Below are 26,320 nucleotides of genomic sequence, written 5' to 3'. Positions count from 1 at the left end.
CCTGCCACACCGTGAACATGAATCCTGCCTGCTGCTGCTCAGAGCGATGTCAGTCATAAACAGCAGCACAGTCTCTCTGTTCCTCATGTCAAACTGTGTGTGAGAGTGAGTGTCCATGGTTATAGAGAGACTCTGAAACTCATGATTCCCAGTAAAATGAGCTCAGGTTACTGCGCCCATGCACAGTATCAAATACAAGTACTTCATCGCTGAAACCTAGTAACATAATATATATAGAGAGAGACATAAGGATATATAGTCTACATTCATGTTGTAAGCATAAGAATATTGGCATTTTCAATGTCATTTACTGCATCACAGGGCAAACCTCTGCACTCTGTGTCACCAATGTTATTTTTGAAGGAAAAAAGATGAAGCCTTCACTTGAGTACATTTAGTGTAATTTCATCCAATTGCATGTTAAGAGATTCTGTTCACAGGTTAAAGTACTGTCATGTTCCTTGTTCTCTGTGCACTGAACAAATCTAATGGACACTTGAAGACACAGACAGAATAGATTGTGTGCAATAAATCAAATATATGGAAAATTAAAGGGAAAAAAAAATTAACAAGAGGAAGTGATGCTGCTGTGAGGACAGATGGGAACACTGTAAACCCAGATTTTGATTCGATGCTGAGTAGACTGTACTTTTTGATGGTCTATCTTATTGTAATTATGTGTTTGAGTTCAAACAACTTAATATCATCAGGTTTTGTACCTGCTAAAAATCTAGTTTATACCAGTTTTAACAGACTGGATTAAACAAAGTTCAACATTGTAAAAAATATTTTTGCATCTGGGCAGCATGGCGGTGTGGTCTTTAGTACCGCTGCCTCACAGCTAGAATAGCTATCTAATTATCTGGGTTCGATTCCACCTTGGCCCGGACCTCTTGCTGTGTGGAGTTTTCATGTTCTCACTGTGTGGGTTTCCTCCCACAATCTGAAGACATGCAGTTTGGTTTGGTTAACTGGTTACTCTAAATTGCCCACAGGTGAGAATGGTTGTCTGCCTCTCTCTATGTTAGCACTGCAACAGGCTGGTGACCTGTACGGGGTGTACCCTGCATTTTATGGTTTTGTCAGCTGGAATAGGCTCCAGAGCCCACCTCCTCCCCCAACCATGAAAAGGATAGGGGGATTGATTAACAGTGATGCACACCTGTGGTTGCATTAGATAATGGGCTGTAGCTGGCAATCAAAAGTTTTGGCATCCACTGGTGACCTTTGATGACTATTTAGCCCTGATATGGCACATTAATGTTTAACTTTTCTACAATGTGGTGCCACTGTACCATGGTGGAGGGGTTTATGTGTCCCGGTGATCTCAGGTGCTCTGTTGTCAGGGGTTTTTGTCCCTGTTAGCATCACAAAGAAAGAACAAAAAGGATGTTTTTAAAACAGCATTTCAGGTATCCACAGAAAGGACAACAGACAGACTGACAACTGACAGGAGGGGAGACGGGGGTATAGAGACACGTGGACACAGGAGAAAAAGGCTGAAAACAGGTGAAGGGAAAACAAATGAAGCAAAATGTCCTACAGAGTGCGTACCAAAATAAAAGAAGGGAGTAAGAAGAGGGGAAGATGGGGAACTAAGATAAGGATAAACAGGAAAATGTGAACATTTGGAAACTTTATTGACTAAATTAAACAGGGACCAAAATATAATTTAAAAAATGGGATAGTAGAGCAGAGAGCTCAATTCTGTAGTTTACAGCTGTGTGTCACACCCCTTTTATACATTGAGGGTTAAAAATACTTTCCCAGGATACACCTGGATACACTCTCCATCTGCCAAACCTCCTCTGTCCTCCAGATTTAGTTAAGGTTTCCTTTAAGATTGATTTTAAAGACACAAGAAAGAAAAAACAAAACAACCAAAAGCAAAACACCCTGAACTCGCTGTAAGTTTTCCACCGGTGTGTGTGTGTGTGTGTGTGTGTGTGTGTGTTATCTCAGTGATGGGCCGGTGATGTGTTGTAAAGACTGACATCTGAAGAGCATGATTTTTTTCAGCAAATGATTAAAAACAAGTTGATTTCCAGAAGTAGAAACATGTAACTGTATTAATGTTAATGTGCCATCTTAAAAATGGTTGGGGTTAGAAATTATCGCAGGCTGGCTCTGAAATTATTATCATAAGAACTTATTTCTATTCAAGAAATGATTTCATCTCAGAGCTCTTCCTGGTTTTCATTCAGTCAGTTAAAGTAAATAAAGTCTTCTCTACATGCTTGCACGCTCATGTATCTTATTAATCTAATGAAACCAAGCAGAAACACATCATGTGAAGTGGAAATAGACTCTCGTGGGAAAGGAGAAGGCGTTTAAATGCTGCTGAAACATTCAGTAATTAGAATTAAATCCTTTAAACTAGAAATAATGAGCTCATAATATCAATGTGTGTGTGAGCAAGAGCCTTAAAATAGCTGCATTCTCAGGCTATAAATAGTCCAGATGATGGTCAGCTGACTGCAGATAAACACACAAACACACACAAACACTTAGGCTCAGGAGATTGTAGTTCCTGCCACTGATTGAAAAAAATCAGCTTTTTACAGGAGGTCGTGTTAGAAAATGAGATGTTAAAGTAAAAAGTAAGAAAGAAAAATAAATGGGTCGGTGCGTGTGGTTGATGGCAGGATCAATCGCCACTTGTTTTCTTCATAAATGAAATGTGTTCCAGCCCTGCGAGACATCAGTGTGGATTTTTTTTCTGCTTCTTTTGTAACAACAAAAGTTTCCTGTTTCTCAAAGCCGGCATGTTGAAGAGCCGAGTGACTGAAATAGAGTTTTCATGCTGTTTGAAAATGGACTGAAGAAAAGAAACTAAGTAGGAAAAATGGGGAGAAATGCGGGGAACAAGAGAAAGGACAAAGAAAGAAACTAAGGTGAAAGGAAAAGTGGAAAAAAGTCAAATGAAATTTACAAAGGGACAAAAGAAAGTGTTGGGGAGATTTTTTGGGGTCTCCATGTTCCTTATAGCTGAAAATTCAAAACCAATTAAACCCAAAGTTTCCAAAAAATCACTGGGATGAACAGGTTCCAGTGCAGGCTGTTTATTAGACATCTTAGTTACACACAACACAGACAAAGAGCACAGACAGTAACACAGTTAAGACTGAGATACAAACACAGACAGAAAGAAGAGAAGAGAGAAACACAGAGACAGAGAAAGATGCAGAAAGAGGAAAAGAAAAAAGAGAGGCCAGGAAAGAGAAAAGCAAACAAAAAGTAAGTGTGAGACAAAGAGTGGCAAACATTTATACCTTAAACATGATAACTGCCCACTTGCCTTTGACCCCTCCTAATTTACATAAAATCTCAAACCATGAAACTTGAACCCCAACCAATCACCTGTTGAGGCTCTGCCAACTCTCGTCCCATGTGGACTAAAGAAACAAATGTCACAAGGGTACCGCGATGATTTACAACAGCTCTGACAGATGTCATAATGAAGGATCTTCTTCCTATTAAAATCTCTGCTAAGATAACACCTCTAGTACCATCCCACTTAGCCAGGTTTTACCCCCCCCAATCATACCTGTCACAAGACTTCCTAAAATACAGCATGAGGTTACAAGAGTCATGTGAAACAGAGATGTTCCTGCCTTCCACCAAGGCCACAAACATATGAGCATCAGATATAACAGGCCTTACCTTCACCCCAGTAATATTACAGCCTACAGTGTTCATTAATTCAGTGTGTGTGTGACTAATGTAATTTTAAAATGGACACAGTGTTAGGGTTAGAAATACTGGCAGCGTCAGGAGGTTAAAAGCAAAGAATAAAGAAAATAATAATAATAAAAAGCAGGCAAATTAAAAGCAAATATAAAATAATTAAAATGTATTTAAAATGATCCCTAGGAGAAGGTGACACCATAATTACCAGAAATAACTCAAAGTGGAGGCGCAGCTTATAAAAATATGTCTTCAAGAGGGATTTAAGACAAATGTGAGCTCACCAAGCTGACCTCCTTATTCCTAAGAAATAAAAACTGGAATCAAGAAAGAAAGAAAGAGTCTGAAAAAAGAGAAGGAAGGAAGGAGTGAATATAATCTCATTTTGCATGTAAAGCTCAGTGAAATGAATTAAATCTGAGTCCTCTTGCAGTGAAAGTACTCTGATAAATACTGCCCTATTTTGAATTTTTACATTTTTATCAGAGTTTTTGTCTCCATCTTCTGTTTATGTGCATCTCTGCTTGGCCTTGACTTTAAATGAGGCCTTTTTCAATAAAGGTTGAATGCTGTACTGGCAGCTGTACTCGAGTAAAAGTACTCAGTTACCTCACGGCTCTGGTGTCGAGTGTCAGGGTCTCCACAGGCTGGCTGGTTGGGGGGTGGGGGGTGGTGGGAGGTGAGATGGTCTAACTTTAGGAGGCTGTGTCAGAGCGGCCAGAGTCGGCTTCAGAGGAGCACCCTTCTGACGGAGGTAGGAAAACAAACACGCATTCACACACGCGCTCACACAGGTAGGAGTCAGGAGGCTGTTCTCTATAAAGCTGAAATCGTGTTTACTATTTCAGAGAGTTTTCACACATCTGATCTGAGAGCAGATCTTCTTCTGCTGCTGTTTAAGGCTCGGAGCTGTGAGGTCTCAGCGCTGCTGTGAGGCCTGCAGGCTCAGGCAGCTGTCACCGCCTTAAAAATAGACCTGCTGGAAGGCCTCAGCTCTCTCTCTCTCACACACACACACACACACACACACACACACACACACACACACACACACACACACACACACACACACACACACACACACACACACACACACACTTACAGCAACATGAGGCTCAGATCTGTCTGATTCCTCAGTGTCTCAGCCGTGGCTGCCTGTTGTTGACCCTCACCGACTGTCGATCGATATCACTCAGAGAATATTTGCTGGTTTGACTCGTTTCTGCTGCTCGCTGTAATCACAGCTGAGGAAAAAAAAAGATACAGACTCTGTGAAGCTTAATTTGACCTCCCTCTAGGCTGATTATTAATCACTGTTACAGATCTAACCTCAAGCCACATATGTTCAGCCTAATGAGAGCAGGCCAATTAGAAATCTGCCTTTGCTTATTTTATTTAAAGGGTGTTAAACCACAGCACACCACATAAATCCCACAAAGAGCCAACCAGTGTTTAATCAAGTGTTGCAATCAAGTTTAATTTGGACTATTTCTGTTTGTTCTTCACTGCTCGTCAGAGGGAAATATGCTGCTGCAATGCAGTGATTTCACATTAAGAGAAAATACTCGGGTCCCTTAGTCTTTTAGACAATGAAATGTTGCTCACACATTCATACTCCTTTATTATTACTGTAATAATACAACACACGCCAGTACATCACCGCAGGTATTTTAGTACAGAACAAATACATTTTATTACACGTTCTGGGGGATTCTTTCTTTGTAATGGAATCATTTGAATGTGTCTTCCACTACTGACCAACGTGAGCCCGAGTCCACGCTGTTTGCTCACAAATTATTATGATTGAACAATATCTTGATAATAATTCACCTTTATTTAGACCAAATACACTAAATGTGAAGGTGAAATGATGCATTCTGTCTCACATGGACTAAAACAAACCTTCTTCACACCTCTGATGATCTGTTTCTGTCTCAAAAGCTTCTATTTGACTCAGTGCAGAGTCTTCAGATCAGATTTGTCCTGAATACTTATTCTATATATAATCCTTTTCATTAGTTTTAATTGTTTTGATGTTCTTTTTTAGGTATATTTCACTACATGTTAGCATTAGCTAAGCTAATAAAGCTGAAATGTTGACAGAAGTGTAGGTTTTGTATCATGTCAAACATGTTAGCACAATTTTTTAGAGGGTGCTCGTGTATTTCTTAGTCATTTATTTAAATCAACATAAAAACTGTGAAATCACAGAGCAACGTACGGGTCAAAGTTCAGAATCAAGCATGCTTTTATTTTGTAGGTCTCCAAAGAGACGAGCAACAAGAATTATTATTTAATTTTTTTTATTTATTTATTTTGTCAGTGCTGATCCAGGTTCACCAGCAGCAAGGAAGGAGGCATACTGGTTGCCATGGCGTCAGCCAATGAAAGTGGAGAGCACGGCGATCAGACAGTACCTGATAGGGAGGAGGAGGAGGAGAGGAGCGTCAGAGGAGTCCAGTCTCATTACCTCCGCTGTCCCTCTCCAAAGTAAGAGCTCTAAACACAGAATTTAATTTTCCAGTAAAACTTTATCTTAACCCCTTTAAATACATTTACACTACCTAGACACTTTATTAGGTACAACAGTTCAACTGCTCATCAACCCAAATATCTAATCAGCCAGTCACATGGATTTGCACGCATTTATGCATGCAGACATGAGGTTTGAATGGAGCATCAGAATGGGGAGGAAAAAGTCGATTTAAGATACTGGGGTCTGCGGGGATCTTCGCACACAGCCATCTCTGGGGTTTACACTGAATGAAAAAGAGAAAATACCCAGTGAAGGGCAGTCCTCTGGGTGAAAATGCCTTCTTGATGTCAGAGGTCAGAGGAGAATGGTACAAGCTGATGATAATATTAACTCCTTGTTACAACAAGAGAAGATTGGGGAAAACGTTACCTGTTGCAATTTCAGCTGTGACATTAAGAATTTGATGTAAACAACATGAAAGCGTGGATCCATGCCGCCTTGCATCAAGGGTAATGGTGTGGAGGATATTTTCTTGGCACATTTTGGGCCCCTTATTACCAACTGAGCATCATCTAAACTCCACAGCCTACCTGAGTATTGTTGCTGACCATCTCCATCCCTTTATGATCACAGTGCTCCCATCTTCTGATGGCTGCTTCAAGCAGGATAACACGGCATGTCACAAAGTTCAAATCAAGTTCACTGTACTCAGATGGCCTCCACAGTCAGCAGATCTCAGTCTAACAGAGCACCTTTGGGATGTGGTGGAACAGGAGATTTACATCATGGATGTCAACATGAACCAGAATCTCAGAGGAATGTTTGCAGCACCTTGTTGAATCTGTGCTGTAAAGAATTAAAGCAGCTCTGAAGGTAAAAGGGGTCCAACCCAGTTAATGGCAAAATGTACCTAATAAACTGTCTAGTACATATGACTACTGTATATCACCTGTAGGAGGTGGAAGAAGTGATGTTGTGGACGGAGATTTGGCTGTTTGCAGCAGGTCTGCAAAGAAGGAACTCTAAAGGGGCTAAACAAGAACTAAATTCATCAAACTGGAGTCTTCTCTGAATATTCCTTTGAATTAAATAACTGTCTAACAGCAGCAGTAGCATGTAAGCTTTTTACTAATTAAAAATTCATTTTTTCATTAAAATATGTCCAAATATGTCTTTAGTAATTCATTACACATGAGAGCATGCAGTGTTATAAATATGCATGGCGTGGTAAGAAGCCCGTTTCCTGTTTTCCAAACCTGCTGCTTGTTTCTTTTTCCTGTAAATTGGTTAATGGCTTAAATTTAAGAAGCTCCGTGTAAAATAAAATCTGTCTGCCAGCTAATTTAGAAGAATTAGATTACATGATTTAATTTGTTTATGTGCATGAAAATTGAGAACATTAAACCCAACTTACTGTAAAAAAAAAGCATTTTAAAAAATTGCTATAAAACTGAGACCACAAAGACTGCAGACATCAGCAGGCCTGTGTTTCAGTTCCATCTTCTTGTGCAATGATACCTGTTGTATGTGGAGGTGTGATGCCTGGTTAAATTTGGATATGTTTATTTTTTTTGCGCTGTTGCGTTTGGATTGCTGTTGCACCCCTGTTGTGAAGGTGTTAAATCAATTGCAGATTCTTGGTTTGCGCACGCAAGGTGGTGCTGCAGAGAAGTCTGAAACACCTCTTATGAATGCTGCAGTGGTTTTCAAACTTTTCAAAGTCAAAGCGAGCTTTCTCTTCTAATGTCAGTTCGTGTTTTGATTGCATTTTAAAGTAAAGGCACTTTACTTTAAAATGCACGGAGAGCATCGCCTCCACCTCTTTGCCCATCACTTTAGCTCACCCCTTTAGTTAAGATCGAGCACTCCTTTGAAGTGGCTCACGTTCATTTCAGAGAGTTTCCAAGCTTCTTTCCAGTTCATACTTGACCGTGAAGGCATTAACCAACACCTCGCCACATATAATGCACTCTGGCTGAGGCCTGATGAGACTCCTGGTACAGCTGAAGCCATACTTCAGTTTTTATATACTGATAAACTAAATGAATTAATTTTATTTATTTATGTTTTTGGTGCAGTTATTGCAACAACACCTGGGGCTGATGTAGAACACAGCTTTAATGATTTTAAAAACCACAATATTGGGGGCACAAGTCTGAACTGATTTTGAATTTTATACAGTAAACATACAGGCTCAAATATATACATACACCCCCACTAACATTTGGTTAAATGCCCCTTAGCAGGTTGTATCTCAACCAGACAATTTTGGTTCCCATCAACAAGCTTCTGGCATAATTGCAATTTTCTTGGCAGAGTTGGTAGAGTTCATTTAAATTGGTTGATTTTCTTGGCACGGACTCAGCTTTTAAGTGTAGTCCACAAATTTTCCATAAGGTTGAGGTCAGGGCTCTGGGAAGGCCATTCCAGAAGTTTGATATTAGACTGTTTTATCCATTCCCAAACCAGTTTTGATGTGTGTTTGGGATCATTGTCCCATTGGAACACCCAACTGTGTCCAAGCTGTTGATTTGAGGTGTAGTTGAAGAATTTGGAGTTAGTCCTCCTCCTTCATTATTCCATCCTCTTTGTGCACTGTACCAGTACCACTGACAGCAACATAGCCCCAGAGCATGAAGCTACCACCACCATCCTTGACAGCTAATGCAGTTTGAAAGCCTCACTTTTATCCCTCCAAACATACATCTTGACATTGTGGCCAAATATGGTTTGTATGACCATAAAACTTTTCTCCAGAAGACAATGTCATCCATGTGGGCAGCTGCAACTTTCAGTTGAGCTGTCTCCTAACTACCATCCATCCATCCACTTCCGCTTATCCTGTTCAGGGTCGCAGGGGGGCTGAAGCCTATCCCAGCTGAGATAGGGTGAGAGGCAGGGTACACCCTGTACAGGTTGCCAGCCTGTCATAGGGCCAACACAGAAAGACAACCATCCACACTCACATCCACACTCACATTCACACCTATGGGCAATTTAGAGTGGCCAGTTAACCTAACCCCAGTAACGGCATGTCTTTGGACTGTGGGAGGAAACCGGAGTACCCGGAGGAAACCCACGCAGACACAGGGAGAACATGCAAACGCCACACAGAGAGAGAGAGGCCTGGGCCAAGGTGGAATTGAACCCAGGCCTTCCAGATGGATTTTTATAACATCCAAATCAGCTTCCATGTTAGTGAAATAGGAGCTGATCAGAGTAAGAAAACTTTATTTTAAACAGAACCAAATGAACCAAGTGATGCTTTTCTCATTCAGAAGTTACATCAGAGAAGGCAAAGTGCAAAAGCATCTACAGGTTTACAGTTCATTAAATCCTGAATTTATGCAGAAAGAAAAAGGGAGGAAATTTCTGCACATCTCAGACTTCAAGCTAGAGCACCAACCTCATTTTACGGACTGCATGTTAACTGCATTTAATATAATCTTTTATTTTAGTGCCAGCTGACTCATTAGGTTCTTATTTTTAGTCATGCAGTGTTCATGAATAATGACTTCTTTGTATGTGCCTCCCAGTTTCTCGATGACCTCAGAGTCCAGGTTTTCCATGATCTCTGGGTCTGACGCTGAGAGCATCTTCATGGAGCCCATCCACCTGTCGTCAGCCATCGCTGCCAAAAAGATCATCAACGAGGGTGAGACAAGATAGAAAGCAGGCTCAAGCTACTCTTTGCATATTTTATCAAGATTCTAAACAAGCTGATGTTAATTTAGTTTTCTCAGAAAAATGCTATTGCCAGACTTCAGCATAATTCCCATAGTCCTCATGATGTGTGAGACTGATCTGGAGACAGGGCTATCTAGACCCTTATGAAGTAAATAGACCAATCAAAGCCCCAACAAGATAATCAGACCTGATCCAAAATGCAATCTGCAAAAAAAAAAAAAGCAGCAAAATAATGATCACACCGCAGCGTTCTCCAGCCAGAAAAATGTAAAGAAATATGCCAAAAATATAATTTCAATCAGAACTAATGAAGAAACGTATTCAGTGCAGACATTAGATGCCCATGTACAAAATAAATAAATAAAATCAGCTTTTTGCCATGATTCCTCACCAGGCTTAATCTGAAATTTGATTTGCATTTGCCAAAGCTCTGGTCGGATTCTTACTGATTAATGAAAACCACAGTCAGATGAATTTCTCTGTTCTTTATCCAGCTGGACTAAAGTTTCAAAAGTCGTCTAAGGGCAGATGAGGACTGAGCAGGGATCACTCAGACCCTGTCGCACTCTTCACTCATTTATATGCAGTGTGTGAAACAATGAAGACTAATGCGGTCCGACAGCCTTCAATCACAGCCAATCCACGTTTCACTCCTTCATCTCGTTAGATAGAGACGTGCCCCTCTGATGGAGCGCCGTGAAGCTGATTGAGGAAATTAAGTTAATGGGATGCACCCGAGATCCGCGGCTGCATAAATTTCTCCTCTGAAGTTTGACTGCATTAAAGGTAGCCTAATGATCAAAACGGGTTTCATCTGCGGGGAGGAAGATGACCGCTGATGAGGACAACTGTGTTTTCTGCATTCATGGCATTCTTCTTTTGAAGCTGCCCACACATTAAACTCCTGTATGTCCTTTAGGAGTCACATAGTTGTTATGATTTCACAGGGGAGAGGAGCTAAATGCAGGAACTCTGAACAAAAGCTTCTTAATCCTAAGCTGATTCATCTTCACAAAAACCCATAAAAGGATAAATTCCAGGAAGGTTCACCAAAGCACATCAGCTCTTCTATACTCCCCTCCAAGAGTATTGGAGCCCTTTACTTTTGCTGTAGACTGAAAACATTTGGGTTTGACTTCAAAAAAATCAATATGAGACAAAAGATCAACATCTCAGCTTTTATTTCCAGGTATTTACAGCTCGATCTGATATGCAGTTCAGAAAAAAGCACCTTTTGTCTGAAGCCATCCACTTTTCTTGTGAGCTAAAATCATGGAACAGATAAACTTAAAAAACATTGAAGTGAATAAGAGAATATTTACTTGCAATAACTACATCAAGCCTGTGACCCACTGACATCGCTAAACTTTTTCCTTTTTCTTTTGTGATGCTTTTCCAGGCTTTCACCGCAGCCTCTTTCAGTTGTTGTTTGTTCCTTTCAGTCTCCCCTTTAGCAGGTAAAATGCTCTACAGGGTTTAAATCTAGAGTCTGTCTAGGTCAGTCTAAAACCTTTTTGGTGGTGGTGTTTTGGATCATTATCTTGCTGCATAATGAATTATCTCCCAATCAGTTTGGTTGCATCTTTCTTTAAATTGACAAATAAAATGTTTCTGTAGACTTCTGAGTTCATTGTACTGCTGCCATTATGCATGACATCATCAGTGACGATTGATGAGCCCATCCCAGAAGAAGCTATGCAGGCCCAAGCCATGACATTACCTCCTATATTTCTCCAAACTTGAGCCTTTCCATTACCAAGGTGATGGAAAGGCTAAAGCTTCAGCTTCAGAGAGTTTCTGTAAAGAGCAGAGGGCCAAAATCCCTCCTCAGATGTGTGCAAACCTGGCGACGAACTACAAGAAACGTCTTACCACTGTGCTTGCCTACAAGGGTTTCTCCACCAAGTACTACGTTATGTTTTGCTTGGGGATACTTATTTCATAGTTATCAATTGGTTTGCATGACTGTGCATTTCTTTGTAAGTGAGCAAACTTACAAATTCAGCGGGGGATCAAATAATTATTTTCCCCACTGAATATCCACCATCCCTCCTCTGCACGTGTCCAAACTGCTCAACCTGAGCTGTCCCTCTGATGTACTCATTACTAATGTTGTCCATCCTCGTCAGCCCCAATGAAAATCTTAACATCTTCAGCTCAGCCTCCTGTATTTTTGTTAGTGTCACCATCTCCAAACCATACATCATAGCAGGTCTCTCTGCTGTCTCGTAAACTCTCCAACATCCAACCTACTCCACCTCACCTGCACTTTCTTCTTCCTCTCTCTTATTCACTGTCCAGTGCCTTGGATGATTGACCCGGGGTATTTAAGCTGATCTACCTTCACTACCTCTATTCCTTGTAACTTCACTGTTACACTTTCCTCCCTCTCATTCACACATATACAGATTACAGTGTCAACTGTGAACATCACAGTCCGGCAGACTCCTGCCTGACCTCATCTGTCAGCCTGTCTATCACCACTGCAAACAATAAAGGGCTCAGAGCCAATCCCTGATGTAATCCCACCCCCACCTTGACCTGTCTGTCACTCCTACCACTCAGCTCACCATTATCTCACTATAAAAGTAATGATAATAATAAAAGCCCCATGTATTCTCCCATTAGTTCAAAATACCAAATCAGTTGCTGCTCCCAGGAAGTCAAAAAAGGGTTGGATGAACATAATTATACATCAACACTTAACCAAAATATGCTGGTTTGATTCTGCACACACACGCACACACTTTCACTGTTATAAAGCTGCCCCAACTAGCTGGACAACAAATCAACTCTGAAAATCAACCTAAAATAAGTCCAAATTGATCCTGGTTTGTACCTCCAATGTCTAGCTGGATACGGGCCCGAGCCTGCTTAAAAAACTGTGTTGGCCAATGCTCAATTGCAATCAGCCCTTTGGTTTGTTTTTAATTAGATTCTTAATATATTACCAAAAACTCCATAAATCAACTGAAAATCGCTGTCATTCACATGTTTATTGCCATCTTACATCCTCAGAGCTGCCATTTCGGGGTGTGCGCACCGAGTCCATCCCAGAGTCCATGTTGGAAACCGCTGAGCAGCTGATGGTGGAGGATCTCTACAACCGTGTCAGGGATATGGTCGATGACCGCAGCCCCTACAACACCCCCTGTGTCCTTGACATCCAGAGGGCTATGGTACAGGACCGCCTGGAGGCTCCCAGCAACCCCGTGGATGAAGTGTGGCCCAATATCTTCATTGCGGAGAAGTGAGTCTTCTCCGCGAGTTTTTTTTTCTAGGGATTTTCTTTGATTTTACCAGAAGTCTTCACAGAGGATTATATTTTAGATATTTTCAGTGGGATGTCATCAGCATAGATATTTTAGAGCATAAGTCTGTGCTGAAAGATTAACTTGCCAAATTTCAGTGAAGGTGCATAGAGTGTTCGCTTCTAATTCCCCAAGAGGTCTAATACAGTTTTCTGGATGGATTATGTATGTACTGGATAATTTTGCACATTTTCTTTCCTCTGACTTTCCTCTCCTAATTGATTTTAGAGTTCAAATCCCACTTTGTAGTGTATGGAGTTTTATTTGTAACACAAGGACTTCATCGTCTCAATGTTAAACTTTAGAACTTCCTACCCATACTGTATCAAACATAAGAAACAACCCAACAACAAACAATCCTAACTCAAGGTCTGCTTACCAACTTGTCCCAGAAGTTTCATGCAAATCAAACTGCCTTTGTCTCTAGATTTAATTACCATGTTTTTGGTCAATCCAAAGTCTTAAAAGTTCTCAGAAAGATGTTCCATGGTGACTGAAACAACCCTGTTTGCTGATGAAGACTGTGGGATGTAGTTGAAAGCTCCAGACCAGGCTGATAAATGGACCTTCAGTTATACGGCTGTTTACAATGTCACAAAATAACTTTGGCACATTTATTTCTCCAACATAACCAGAAACTCTTTTTCCTGCTTCCCCCACTTCAACTTCGGAGCATGATTCTCCTGAAACTTCATTTTCAGTGGAGGATTTCTTTTTATTTACAAAGTTGCAGTAAGACAGAAAGCATTTTTTCCCCCCTCAGGTCTGTTGCAGTGAACAAGGCCCGTCTGAAGCGAATGGGCATCACACACATCCTGAACACAGCACATGGCACAGGGGTCTACACCAACGAGTCTTTCTACGCTAGCATGAACATCAAGTACATGGGCATCGAGGTGGACGACTTCCCTGATGCTGACATCTCGCCGCACTTTAGAGCCACCGCCGAATTCTTGGACGACGCTCTGCTGACACACAAAGGTGAGAGACAGTTTGTCCTCTGATGTCTTTGTTTCTTGGTGTGGTAGAGGGTTCAAAGCACACAGGAGGGCATTCACATTAAGAATTTTCATCACTGTAATCATGGAACACCAATTAACTCTATTAGTAAGATTTAATTACACAATTAGAAGTTAATATTACAGAGAGGAGAATTTTACAAGCACTTATCTCCCATATTATTTTTGTTTCATTAATAAAGTGTATATATTGACAAAGGAATACCTGACACATACAATTATGTATCATTACACACTAAAGAAGATAGATACAAACAGTGTGATGTCATTAGTGGATGACGGTTCAAATGATTATTGCAGCCTCTTGCATAGTTTTTTGTGAGTAACTGTTCAAAACCCAAAGAGGTCAGTTTATCCAATTTTGACACAAAAACAAATCAAAGATTGAAGAAAAGTTCAAACACTAACTGATGATTGGTTTATCAGAACTCGTCCGCTAACCTCAGCCTCTTGATGGGACCCGCTGTGCATCAGTAAAATGCTGCTTTTCACATGATTAACAAAATCAGACTTAATAATAAATTGGTCCCATGTGGAATTTTAATGCTTATTGAGTAATATTACTGAAGGAAATTTTTCAATGATGGGCTCTAACTTAGCCAGAAACAGAAACTTCACACCTCTTGCAAAACCACACCAAGTAAATCATGTTACCTGGATCATGTTAGCACAGCTGGAAACCCACAAAGGATGATGCCTTATCATAAAGAAAGGGTATTTCTGTTTGTTTGTTTGTTTTTTATTTTTATGAATAATATGAATGATAAAAAAGAAAGCAATTAACTGCATGGCAAAGCCACATCCTCACAAACATCTTCTCTAGAAAGGAAGTGACAGACCAAGCAGAGCATGCAAAATCTTGTAATTTCAAAAAGGAGAAGAAAATAAAAACAGTTTTCTACACACTTTATTAGGTACACTTTGCTAGTATCTGGGACGGAGCCTCTTCAGAGCTGCTTTAATTCTTTATGGCACAGATTCAACAAGGTGCTGGAAGCATTCCTCAGAGATTTTTGTCCATGCTGACATGACAGCATCACACAATTGCTGCAGATTTGTTGGCTGCACATCCGAGATGTAAATCTCCTGTTCCACCATATCCCAAAGGTGCTCTGTTGGATTGAGATCTGGTGACTGTTGAGACCATTTGAGTGCAGAGAACTCACTGTTTGAGATGATTTGAGCTTTGTGACATGGTGCGTTATCCTGCTGGAAGCAGCCAGCAGAAGATGGGTGCACTGTGGTCATAAATGGATGGACATGGTCAGCAACAATACTCAGGTAGGCTGTGAAGTTTAAATGATGCTCATTTGGTGCCACAGGGCCCGAAGTATTCTAAGAAAATACCCCCCACACCAGTACACCACCAGCAGCACCGTGAACCACTGATAGGTAGAATGGATCCATGCTTTCGTGTTATTTAAACCAAATTCTGACCCTACCATCTGAATTTCACAGCAGAAATTTAGACTCATCAGACCAGGCAACATTTTTGCAATCTTCTACTGTCTGCTGTTGTAGCCCACCTGCTTCAAGGTTTGCTGTGTTGTGAGTTCAAAGATGCCTTTCTGCAGCTCAGCGCAGTCTGGCCATTCTCCTCTGACACACTCCTCTCCACCCACTGAATATTTTTCTCGTTTCCAGACCATTCTCTGTAAACCCTGGAGATGGCTGCATGTAAAGGCGCCAGTAGATCAGCCAATCTGGCACCAACAACCATGCCACATTCAAAGTCACTTCACTCACTTTTCTTCCCCATTCTGATGCTCAGTTTGAACTTCAACAGGTCATCTTGACTGAATGTCTGCATGCCTGAATGCACTAAGTTGCTGCCGTGTGATTGGCTGATATTTAGTTGAACATGTGTACCCAATGAAGTACTGTATCTGATGAGTGTTTGTTCTTTTTCTGTTATGGTTGTGTTCCGCTTGATACAAATCTAGAGGGAAAACCAGACCTATTTAAAAGGAACAGTCAACCTTTCAGCATGAAAAACTTGGATCAGGCCTTAATTAAAGGTCCTCCATGTAATCATATACTCAGTAAGTCTGTATCAATGATTGCTATTTCTCTTTGTGCCCACATGATACTTACTTGTTGACCTGAAGGCATCATCATCTTCTTCTTCATCTCCAGACTTCAGTTTATGACGTAGGAAAAGGAAATCTTGACATTATTTTTGTGTCTGTCTTCATCAATGGGGTGTTTATTTTGTGGTTTCTGGTTCCCACTGACTTCTAATCATTCGTTTGTTTTATCATTTAGCTCACAGACATGATAAACAATGCACTTGTTTCACTAGAGTTTACTAAAAGCCCTTTTTTTCAATACATGTCCTGGAGTGGAGGTCAACAGTGACGCAGTAACAGAGCCCAAACATCTGATCTGTAATTTCTTAACATCCCAGTTTCTGAGAAGAATTTCTTGGGCCGACAGGGAACATGTGTGTTCCTGGAAGGAGATGGCACAGTCACAGCGTTGTTGATTGTGCCTCTTACTCAACACAGCCTAGAATGTTGCCGGAAGACTTTGGTAAGAGCGGCTTAACAATATCTCATCCTGTCCCTGGAGACTGCAGAGCCAGATTTGGACATTTTTATTCTCTGATTTCTGAGTGTACCTTCCTCTCTCAATACCAGTGAAATTAAATATCAAGAATCAGATATTTTCACTCAACTTCAGCTGAGTTTTGCTTGATGGGGGAATGCTGTATTGCTGGAAGAAGAATTTGACCTAAAAATCTTCCAGGTCGATACATTTTTAGTGTCGGTTAATGAGAAAACAAAGACATTAGAAACACACAACTACCTGTAAGAAAGGACGATGCTGTCAATTAACAAACTTTTTTAGGTTTTGTTTATAACACTGGTTATGAGTCAAATTAAGCAAAAATGAACTTACCTAAATATTTATGAATTTATGATAATAAACCCATTAATTTTAACTGTTTTTAATAGAACAAGTGCGACCAATATAAAAGTATATCAGCATATTTATTTTATGAGTATTGTGTTACAGTTACACTTGTCAGTTAACATTGTAGAAACTGCTGAGGAGCTGTCAGTGAAGAATGATGTTTCATTTCTAAAGCCTGATGTAAACATTTGACTTCAGTCATCTTAAAATACTAACAGAATCACTGTGAGAAATCTCTCTCTCTCTCTCTTTTTTGAGTTTCCAGTGAACAGGCAAAAACTGAAAGGGTTTAAAACATACAATCATGGTAAAAATAATAGTAATAATAAAGTATACCCTCTTTGACATCTGAGGTTTTACACATCAGGACATGATTAAAATCATCCAGTCCTAAGCAGGCTTTAAAAATTAGGTAGATAAAACCTCAGATGAACTACAAGACATGACGTAATTCCAAATTAAGAGGGTAAATAGCAGCCAGCTGCTGCTAATCAAATGCACACTGATTAACTGATCATCAGCAAGTATGTGCACCTCTATAAAAGCAGAAGCTTTGGTAGTTTGCTGGTGTGGAGCCTTCAGGTGTGTCTTAACACAATGCCACGAGGAGGAAAGCCATCAGAAATGGTCTTAGAAAAGCAATTCCATCAATCTGGGAAGGGTTGTGAGGCCAGTCCATCATTCTACAGTGACAAAGATTATTTACAAGTGGAAAACATTCAAGACAGCTGCCAATCTTACCAGGAGTGAACATCCCAGCAAATTCACTTCAAGGTCAGACCATTCAGTGCTCAGTGAAACTGCCAAAAAAAAAAAAAAAAAAAGAAATATGAGCTACATCTCAGATTCTACAGGCCTCTGTTAGCATGTTGTGTTAAAGTTTGTGACAATACAATTATAAAAAGACTAAACAAGTATGACTTGTTTGGAAGAACTGCAAGGAGAAATCCTCTTCTCTTAAAACAAAAAATAAAAACATAGCAGCACAGCTTAGGTTTGCAAAGCTGCATCTCAGTAAATAACAAGACCTCTGGATCAGTGTCCTTTGGATAGATGAGACCAAAGTCAACATGTTTGTGCAAAAGCACAGCAGCACATTTGGTGAAAACCAAACAGTATTTTAGCACAAACACTTCATACCAGCTGTGAGCACGGTGGTGGAGGGGTGATGATTTTGGCTTGTTTTGCAGCCACAGGACCTGGGCATCAGTCACTGAGCCAACTATGAACTCCTCTGTATACCAAAGTATTCTAGTGCCAAATGTGAGACCATCTGTCCGACAGCTAAAGACTGGTCCAAACTGGCTCATGCAACAGGACAATGACCCGAAACACACAAACGAATCCACAACACAATGTCTGAAAAATAAAAGAATCAAGGTGCTGCAGTGACCCAGTCGAAGTCCAGACCTCAGCCTGAATGAAATGCTGTGGGACCTTAAGGGAGCTCTGCATGAATGGATTCCCACAAACCTCAATGAACTGCAGCAGCATAGAAAAGTGGGCCAAAATCGCTCCACAACAATGTAGGAGAGTGAAAAAGTCAGAAAACCATTATTTAAAATTATTGCTGTTAAAGGTAGCTCTACAAACTACTGAATCATGTGGTTTCTTAGTTCTTTGCACTGCTTCTGCATTTTTTCTTAGTTTTTGTTAAATAAATTTGAAACAGTGTAACATGTCACATGCTGTTAATCTGAGGCTGTGTCTTTTAAAACCTTTGCATTAGCAGAGTGTAGGGTGTACTATCTTTTTACTGTGACCTCAATCCAAAGCAAACTTTTGTGTTTAACATTTTTAAGGTATTTATTATTTATTTCATATTTGAAGCTTTTATAATCCATGCTTTTACAATAACAGGGGTTAAAAAGGGTAAATGTTTACATCCATGTAAGCATCTGCTTATCAGTGAGCCCGATTATCATTTTTCTAAACTCCCACATTATAATGGCCATCTTATTTACTTGTTGACCTGAAGGCATCATCTTCATCTCCAGACATCAGTTTATGACATTGTGGAAGCTTGAACCTTGAGACTGTTTTTGTGTCTCATTTTATCAATGCAGCATTTTGTGGTATCTGGTTCCCACTGAATTTTATTTATTCATTTATTCTATCATTTAGCTCATGAACACAATGCACTTATTTTACCAGATTTTGCTAAAAGCACATTTTTAATACATGTCCCCGAAGTGGAGGTCAACAGTGATACAACGAAATATCCCAGACATCTGATCTGTAATTTCTCAACATCTTCCCAATTTCTCAGAAGAATTTTATGTGCCCACAGAGAACATGTGTGTTCCTGGAAGGCGATGGCACAGTCACGGTGTTGTTAGCTGTCCTTCTTAATTAACATAGCCTAAAATGTTGCCTGGAGATTTCATAAACAACAGCTTAGTAATGCAGTTAGCTCAAGAATTTGTTGAACAAAGACACGATTTTGGTAGTTTTGTACACCAGCACAGCGGACTGTCAAACAATCAAGATGTAAGTGAAGTGCAGACTTTCAGCTTTAATTGAAGGGGTTTAACAAAAGTATCATGTTAACTATTCACAAATTACAGACAGTTTTATACACAGTACTCCTTTTTCCTAACTGGACATACTTCAAACATGAGGATTTCTTTGATAGTTGGGTGAAAATCCTTTGCAGTCAGTGATTACCTGAAGTTTAGAACCGATGGACATCCCCAACTATTCTGCTTCCTCCCTTGAGATGCTCTACCAGGCCTTTACACCACCACACCACCTTACTGCAGCTTGTCTGTGCATCTCTTTGAACTGCATTTTGTATTTAATAACTGAAAAGTTGGTGACTGACTTGTCCATTAACAAAACAAAAATCAGTTTTGCAGCATTTGGCTTGATCTGAGTAGACAGTAGAACCCTGTACACTTTGTAATTGATCCTGCCTCTTCTATCAGCACTCACATCATCAATAAACACTCCACTGGCAGCCATACATGCCTACGTCATAACACTGCCTCCACCGTGTTTGACAGATGATGTCGATGCTTCAGATCATGAGCTGTTTCTCACCTTTCTCACATGTTTCATCATTCTGCTACAAGTTCATCTTGATTTCATCTGTCCAAAGATTTTATTTTGCCAGATCTGGGCAGATCCTTCTAAATGTTTTCTGGCAAAGTCTAATCTGTCTTTTTTGTTCTTGAGTGTAACCAGTGCTCACACTTTGTTCTTAACCCTGTATTTCTGTTCATGAAGCCATTGCTTCACTGGTCAACCAAAACACTTTTTGTCTGCTACCTGAGGAAAAACTGATATTTAATAGTTTGGATATGCTGATTCCAAATATGCAAACAGAATTTCTCAAGCACGTCGGGATTTTGAGTTACGTAACTATGCCAATAAATGCCAATCGCCAAACTCGACATCAATGATTTTTTTTTTAGAAAAGTACGCTATGAATATAATACTGGTTAAAAAAAAAAAAAAGACACAGATGGGGCACCAGGATTGCCCAGGGGATTGCCCCCCCCCCCTCCATATTGACCCTTTCAGTTTTTGGATTCAGCACCCCCAAATCACCCAAATTATGGCTAAATTCTGTTCAGTTTCTAAATTAGAAAGTCTTAGCACACTCTACATTAGCGTGAGAAGCGCCAGTACAGCAATACATTAGCGAAATTTTGACATGTGTATAACTCAAGAACCTGACGTGCTAGAGAAATTCTGATTATAGATTTGGAATCAGCAAACCTGAAATGCCTTATATCAGGTATTTTTCTCCAGGTAGCAAAATCATTGTTGACCAGTGCTTTAGACCTTGAAAATGACATACCTACCTCTTCAAGATTTTGCTAGATGTTGTGAAGTTGTTTTTTAACCATGGAAATAATTCTTTCCTCTAGAACTAACTTAGTTTTCTTCTGTGGTCTTTCAGGTCTTTTAGTATTGTTGAGCTGACCAGTGCCTTTGCTCGCTCTGATTGGTTTAATTTGGTTTTTATTTCAGTCTGATGGTGTCCTCTCTTTCATAAACTGACATTTCTTTGAGCCTCATATTTAAAATTACAATGAAAAGCCATAAAGTACAAATTTCATCCTTTGAATAAACTACATAAATATGACTTTTGTCATTAAAAAACAAGAGACGAGACCTCACTGCCATGAGACTGCTGTTCAATCAATTGTACAATTACTTTCGAGATACACAGTTCATATAGAATTAATGTTTAATGTTTAAAGCACTTTGATAACATATTGAGTGTTTGGTTTAAAATCCACTGTGGTGGTGTACAGAGCAAAAAAAAAAAAAATGTCCCTGTCCAATAAATTAGGGACCTAACTGTATCTCATTTCTCTTTTCCTTCCTTTCTAATGACCCATACACCCATAGTAGGAATTAAAGAAATAAAAATATATCCACAGCAAATGTTTTAGCTCAACTTCAGCTGAGATATGCTTGATCTACAGCTGAAAGACCCCGCCCTCTAAATCTTCCAGTTTGATGTATTTTAATGGTAAAATAACGCACGAACTCATCAAAGGGTAAACCCAAATGCTCAGAGTAACAGAGTACTTATTTAATATGTCTTTCAAGTTGATGAAACTACACATATCAGATCAACTTGAACTATTTGCCAGACTAAGTAAGCCCCTCATAAAATTATAATATCTGTGTATTTGTTTTATTTATAACATCTGCTATATTTGCACTTGTCAATTAATATTGTAGAAATTCATTGTGGTAACACAGATATCACAGAGTGATGCTCTGATTATTGTGGAGGGGGAAAAAGAAATGTCTTCTGATACTAAACAAGATGTGACAATAGTAATTAAGAGCTTACTCTACAGGGGTACACTGGCTGCATCATCAACAATAAAATCCCTCTCTGTCAAACAGAGTCAGAACAAAGTCAACCACTTTATAGCATTTAAAATCAAGAACTTTACAATAATGGGGGTGGAAGAAAGGTAACTCTTGACTTTACAGCAAGTTTCAGGTCCAAGTTAAGCTGTGTGGCTTTGACCTACTTATAGTCCTGATCTTGTCCTTGACGTGCCACTGAAAGAAAAAGCCTGACCTATGTGACCTGTTTATCTGCAAACAGCAGACACACTTAAAGATATACTAGTGAACACAGTGGAGCATTTAGATGATAAATAGATACTTCAACTCCAAGCGTGCGTAAATACTGAAAAAAGAGACTTAAAGACAGTCAGCACAAACACAGCTGCAAATGGGAAAAAAATGTTACTCTATAAATGTTGGAGGTGGAAATCAGCACATTTAATTTTTAATATATAAATATTAAAATGTGATAGATCACAACTTTGTCAACAACTTGTTTCTGATGCCACAGAATGACCAAAGCCATTATTGCAAGTATAACTAATGTTAATCTATTGGTGATATTGATGTATACTGTACAATATTTCACTATAGAAATGGCATACTGGAGGCACTAATACCATTCACTGTATTATTGCAGGGTCTTTGCCTTACAATAGAAAGCACCTTGAGGTTATTGTTGATGGGATTTTGTGCTATATAAATAAAAATGAATTGAATTACGTACTTGATTTTTTTTTTTAAATGTTATTTTTGGTTGTATCTCAGTAAATATCATTTTAATGTATGCAGGGTCAAAGCACAGCACTTAAAGAATCTGACTTTAAAAACATTAAAATATTAATATCCACCCCAATCTACCAGCATTGGTCAGATGGTAATCATTGTTTTCTTTCCTTGCAGGAAAGGTTCTCGTTGTTTCCATGATGGGCATCAGTCGCTCTGCTATCCTGGTGGCGTCCTACCTGATGATCTTCCACAACATGACCATCATGGAGGCTCTGACATCAATAAGGAAAAAGCGTGCCATCAACCCCAACGAAGGCTTCTTGAAGCAGCTGCGAGAGCTCAACGAGACCCTCATGGAGGAGCGAGATGATGACGATGAAACCCTCAGCCAGTGTTCTGTGATTGACGCTCGAGCCCGCGCTCGCATCTTCGGAGAAGATGGGGACGATGACGAGGATACAGACACAGAGGAAGAGCAGAGTATGATTGAGGTGAAAGCTAACTCGATTATGCTGGAGGAGGAGGAGGATGGAGAAAGTGTGATGAGCAGCGTTGCGTCCTCTGCAGCTGCGGCAGCCCTCAAAAATGGACTGATTGGAGCACAGAATGGGTTCAACAACCAGATATCCAATGGTGTCCAAGAGAAGATCGCTCTACCGGAAAAGGAGGGGAAGGAAGATGGGAATGATGATGCTGGTCTGGACAGCATGATCCGTGAGTGGCAGCGGAGAAATGAAAAATACCAGAGTGATGAGTGGTGGGAGGCGCAGTTGAACAGCGATGGAGAGGATGAGGAATCTCTTCCAGGGGGTTGTCTGAAGAAGAAAGAAGATGGAGACACTGATGTGGACAGCGTCACCAGCGAGGACATACGAGCTGTGAAAGACCGGCTGAAGCGTCGCAACAGACGCCCACCCTCTGACACGATGTCCACCTCCAGCTGTATGAGTTACTCTGATCTTTGGAAGCAACGGCTTAAGGAGATAGAAGAACAAGCAGCTGCTCGGTACCACAAGAAAGAAGATGATGAAGGCAGCGAGAGCACTGCCACTGAAGACGAAGGAGTAAAGAAGAAGATTGATGATGAAGTAGACAGTATCCTCTCTGACACCAGCTCCATGTACAACTTTTGTCAGAAGAATAAGGAGAAGATGTCACCGTTGGAACGTTGGCGAGTCAAGAGAATCCAGTTTGGGTGGAACAAGAAAGATCGTGAGGACGGAGAGAAAAGTTCTGTCGGTGACGGTAAGGAAGAACCCAAGACGCCATCTCTCCAAGAGGTGAACCTGACGGCGTATCAGGCGTGGAAGCTGAGGCAGCAGAAACGTCTCGGGGAGGAGAACACAGATGAGATTTTGGAGCTGAGCCGAGGTGAGGACTTAGCAACGATCAGAAGGAGGCAACGGCGTGAAGAGCTTCTGGAGCGTTCAAAGAAAACTTTAGAAGAAAGCCAGTCCGTATGTGGCTGGGAAACAGAGAGTTGCATTAGCGGTGGTACGATACCCTTGTCTGCCTTCTGGGCTGGAGCTGGTGTCACAGGCCCGCCAAGTGCTGCCAATGATGACAACATGTCCATGCTCAGTGGTAGATCCTCTGTCATATCTTCAGTTTCTCAGGCTCGCAGCACAAGATCCTCACAGTCTGCAGTCCCAGTGAATCCTGTGCCACCAGTTCCTCCGATCCTCCCAGTGCCAACTGTGCAGGGTCCCGGAGGTGAACCAATGGTCAATCTGGCCAGCATCCAAAACTGGATCGCCAACGTTGTTTCGGAAACGATCAAACAGAAGCACAGTGAAATGAGCCTTCCTCCTCCATCACGTGCCGGGTCTGAATTGAGCTTTGTTGCTCCATCAAATGTGATTTCAGGCCGCGGCGTCGATGATGACAAAGCATCCTTGCTGAGCGGTGCTTCTTACTCCAGTTCTCTGTTACAAGGTCGAGGCAGGGCGGCGTCGGTACTCTCCAGTGGCGGGTCGAGCAGCATCTCAGGTCTCAGTGGTAGAGGCTCAGCCTTGGGCTCCAACCTTGGCTCCACCCTGGGCTCGAAGAAAAACAAGATCACCACTACCAGCGTTCCTCTCTTTAGCCTCTTCCAGGACCAGGTTGACCTGGGCAAACTGGACAACATGGACAAGGAGATCAAATCTGAGATGAGGGACAAGATGTCTACCTATGAAAAGAAGAAGATCCTGGAAGACAACAAACGCAGTACTCTGTTTAAGAAAAAGAAACCAAAGGAGGATGAAGACGAAGAAGATGAAAGAAAGAAGAAAGAGGAGGAATTTCTTGAAGAGACAAAGAAAAAGGAGAAACCAAAGAGGAGTTACGGACTATCGGGATGCCTTAATCTAAACCCAGCACTGGAGAAAGATACAAACACCAGCATTGATGACTGGCTGAAAAGCGTCAGGCCTCCTCCAAGAAAACCAGCCTCAGGAGCAGAAGCTGGTCCATCAGAGGACCCGTATGATGATCTTGATGCCTCAGCTTCCGAATTTGACTTCTCAAGCCGCAGGGCATCCTATGCTGCTGATGAAGATGAGGACAATGAAAGATATGGTGTCACCTCCAGATATCGGGCCAGGTTACATGAAGATCTATCAACTGAAGACGCTGATTATTCCTGCAACGGCTTCACACAATCCCACAACTACAGTCGAGCGGGGAGGTCGTACGGCACCTATGAAGAGAGTGACGAAGGAGCCGAAAGCTACGGTGACTTCTCCACCAAGAGAAAGTTTGCTCATCATTCACGATATGAAAGCAGTGAGACAGAAGGGAGGAGGACTAGGCGAGAGGAAGCCGCTGAAGAAGAGGATGATGATATCGCTGCCTTCATCGCCCAAACCAGGCAGAGGATCAGAGCTCGAGCTTTCGTGGAGGCCGAAGACGACGAGGTGCTCACTGCTTGGAGAGCACAGCAGGAAGCGAAGCGGGAGAAGCGAATCTTGGAAAATTCTTCTGATGCAGAGGGATTTTAGAAAATGAGAAACACAGCAAGTGCCAATTCTGTGCTGCTGCTAGTTCAAATGTAGCTCATTTTGGTCAGAAATGTGAAAACTGATGCTGTACAAATTGTAATAACTATAATACATACAAAAAACAAACACTAGCATTCACATCCACAGAGGAAATATGCACCTTGACCTCATCATGCATCAACATTTGACAAGAATTAATGATTGTAGCCTGTTTTATTATTAAAGAAAGTCAATATATTCTTCAATAAAGGTTTTTTTTTTTTGCACCACTGTTGAATGTAAAACACTGACTGCATATTTTCATAGAAAAGCTGATGTGAAACTTTTGAAAAAAATAGGAAAACTCCCTCCAATTTGTACTCTTGCACAATTTTATTATTGTAATAAATGTTCTGATAAATGATGACATGTGGTTTTTATTTTATTTAATGGCTCCTAATGTAGCTGCTTCACAAAAAAAGACGCTGTGACTCTAAATTGCATTTCAAATGTTCTTTAACTATTATTAGAATATTTTTGGAACGTATTAATATAATCTCTACATGCAAGAAGTGGCTCTGTTGGTTTGTTACGCAGGCAAAAAGAAGCTTTTGTACTTATAATAATGTGATAACGTTACTAACTTGTTTTGTGGCTTATAAGGTAAGCCACAAAACACTTCACAAAAACAGGGTTTTATTTCAACAACTTACA

At 40.6% G+C, this 26,320-nt stretch overlaps 1 protein-coding gene across 2 annotated transcripts; it reads left to right on the top strand.

The window, feature by feature from the left end:
• Positions 1-4,400: 4,400 nt before the first annotated feature.
• Positions 4,401-25,833, top strand: dusp27 (dual specificity phosphatase 27). 2 transcript variants are annotated; one of them, XM_030751318.1, is made up of 7 exons: positions 4,401-4,441; positions 6,011-6,177; positions 9,700-9,818; positions 12,869-13,100; positions 13,925-14,142; positions 22,821-23,613; positions 24,046-25,833. In XM_030751318.1, the coding sequence occupies exons 2-7, from the start codon at positions 6,059-6,061 to the stop codon at positions 25,625-25,627; spliced, it is 3,063 nt and encodes a 1,020-aa protein (XP_030607178.1). In that variant the 5' UTR covers positions 4,401-4,441; positions 6,011-6,058; the 3' UTR covers positions 25,628-25,833. The 2 variants fall into 2 exon arrangements, with proteins under 2 accessions (XP_030607178.1, XP_030607171.1); XM_030751311.1 differs by having other exon boundaries at positions 22,821-25,833.
• The last annotated feature ends 487 nt before the right edge of the window (positions 25,834-26,320 follow it).

The sequence above is a fragment of the Archocentrus centrarchus genome, chromosome 2 (assembly GCF_007364275.1).
Source record: "Archocentrus centrarchus isolate MPI-CPG fArcCen1 chromosome 2, fArcCen1, whole genome shotgun sequence".
In the NCBI taxonomy this organism is placed as follows: Eukaryota; Metazoa; Chordata; class Actinopteri; order Cichliformes; family Cichlidae; genus Archocentrus; species Archocentrus centrarchus.
This window is presented reverse-complemented; position numbering and strand designations above follow the sequence as displayed.

What these genes read in the sequence shown, in the direction of transcription:
- dusp27 (XM_030751311.1), top strand. Translation starts at nt 6,059, where the DNA reads ATGGCGTCAGCCAATGAAAGTGGAGAGCACGGCGATCAGACAGTACCT. An exon ending in CTCCGCTGTCCCTCTCCAAA is followed by an intron (nt 6,178 to 9,699) that starts GTAAGAGCTCTA and finishes TGTGCCTCCCAG; the next exon opens with TTTCTCGATGACCTCAGAGT. An exon ending in CAAAAAGATCATCAACGAGG is followed by an intron (nt 9,819 to 12,868) that starts GTGAGACAAGAT and finishes TTACATCCTCAG; the next exon opens with AGCTGCCATTTCGGGGTGTG.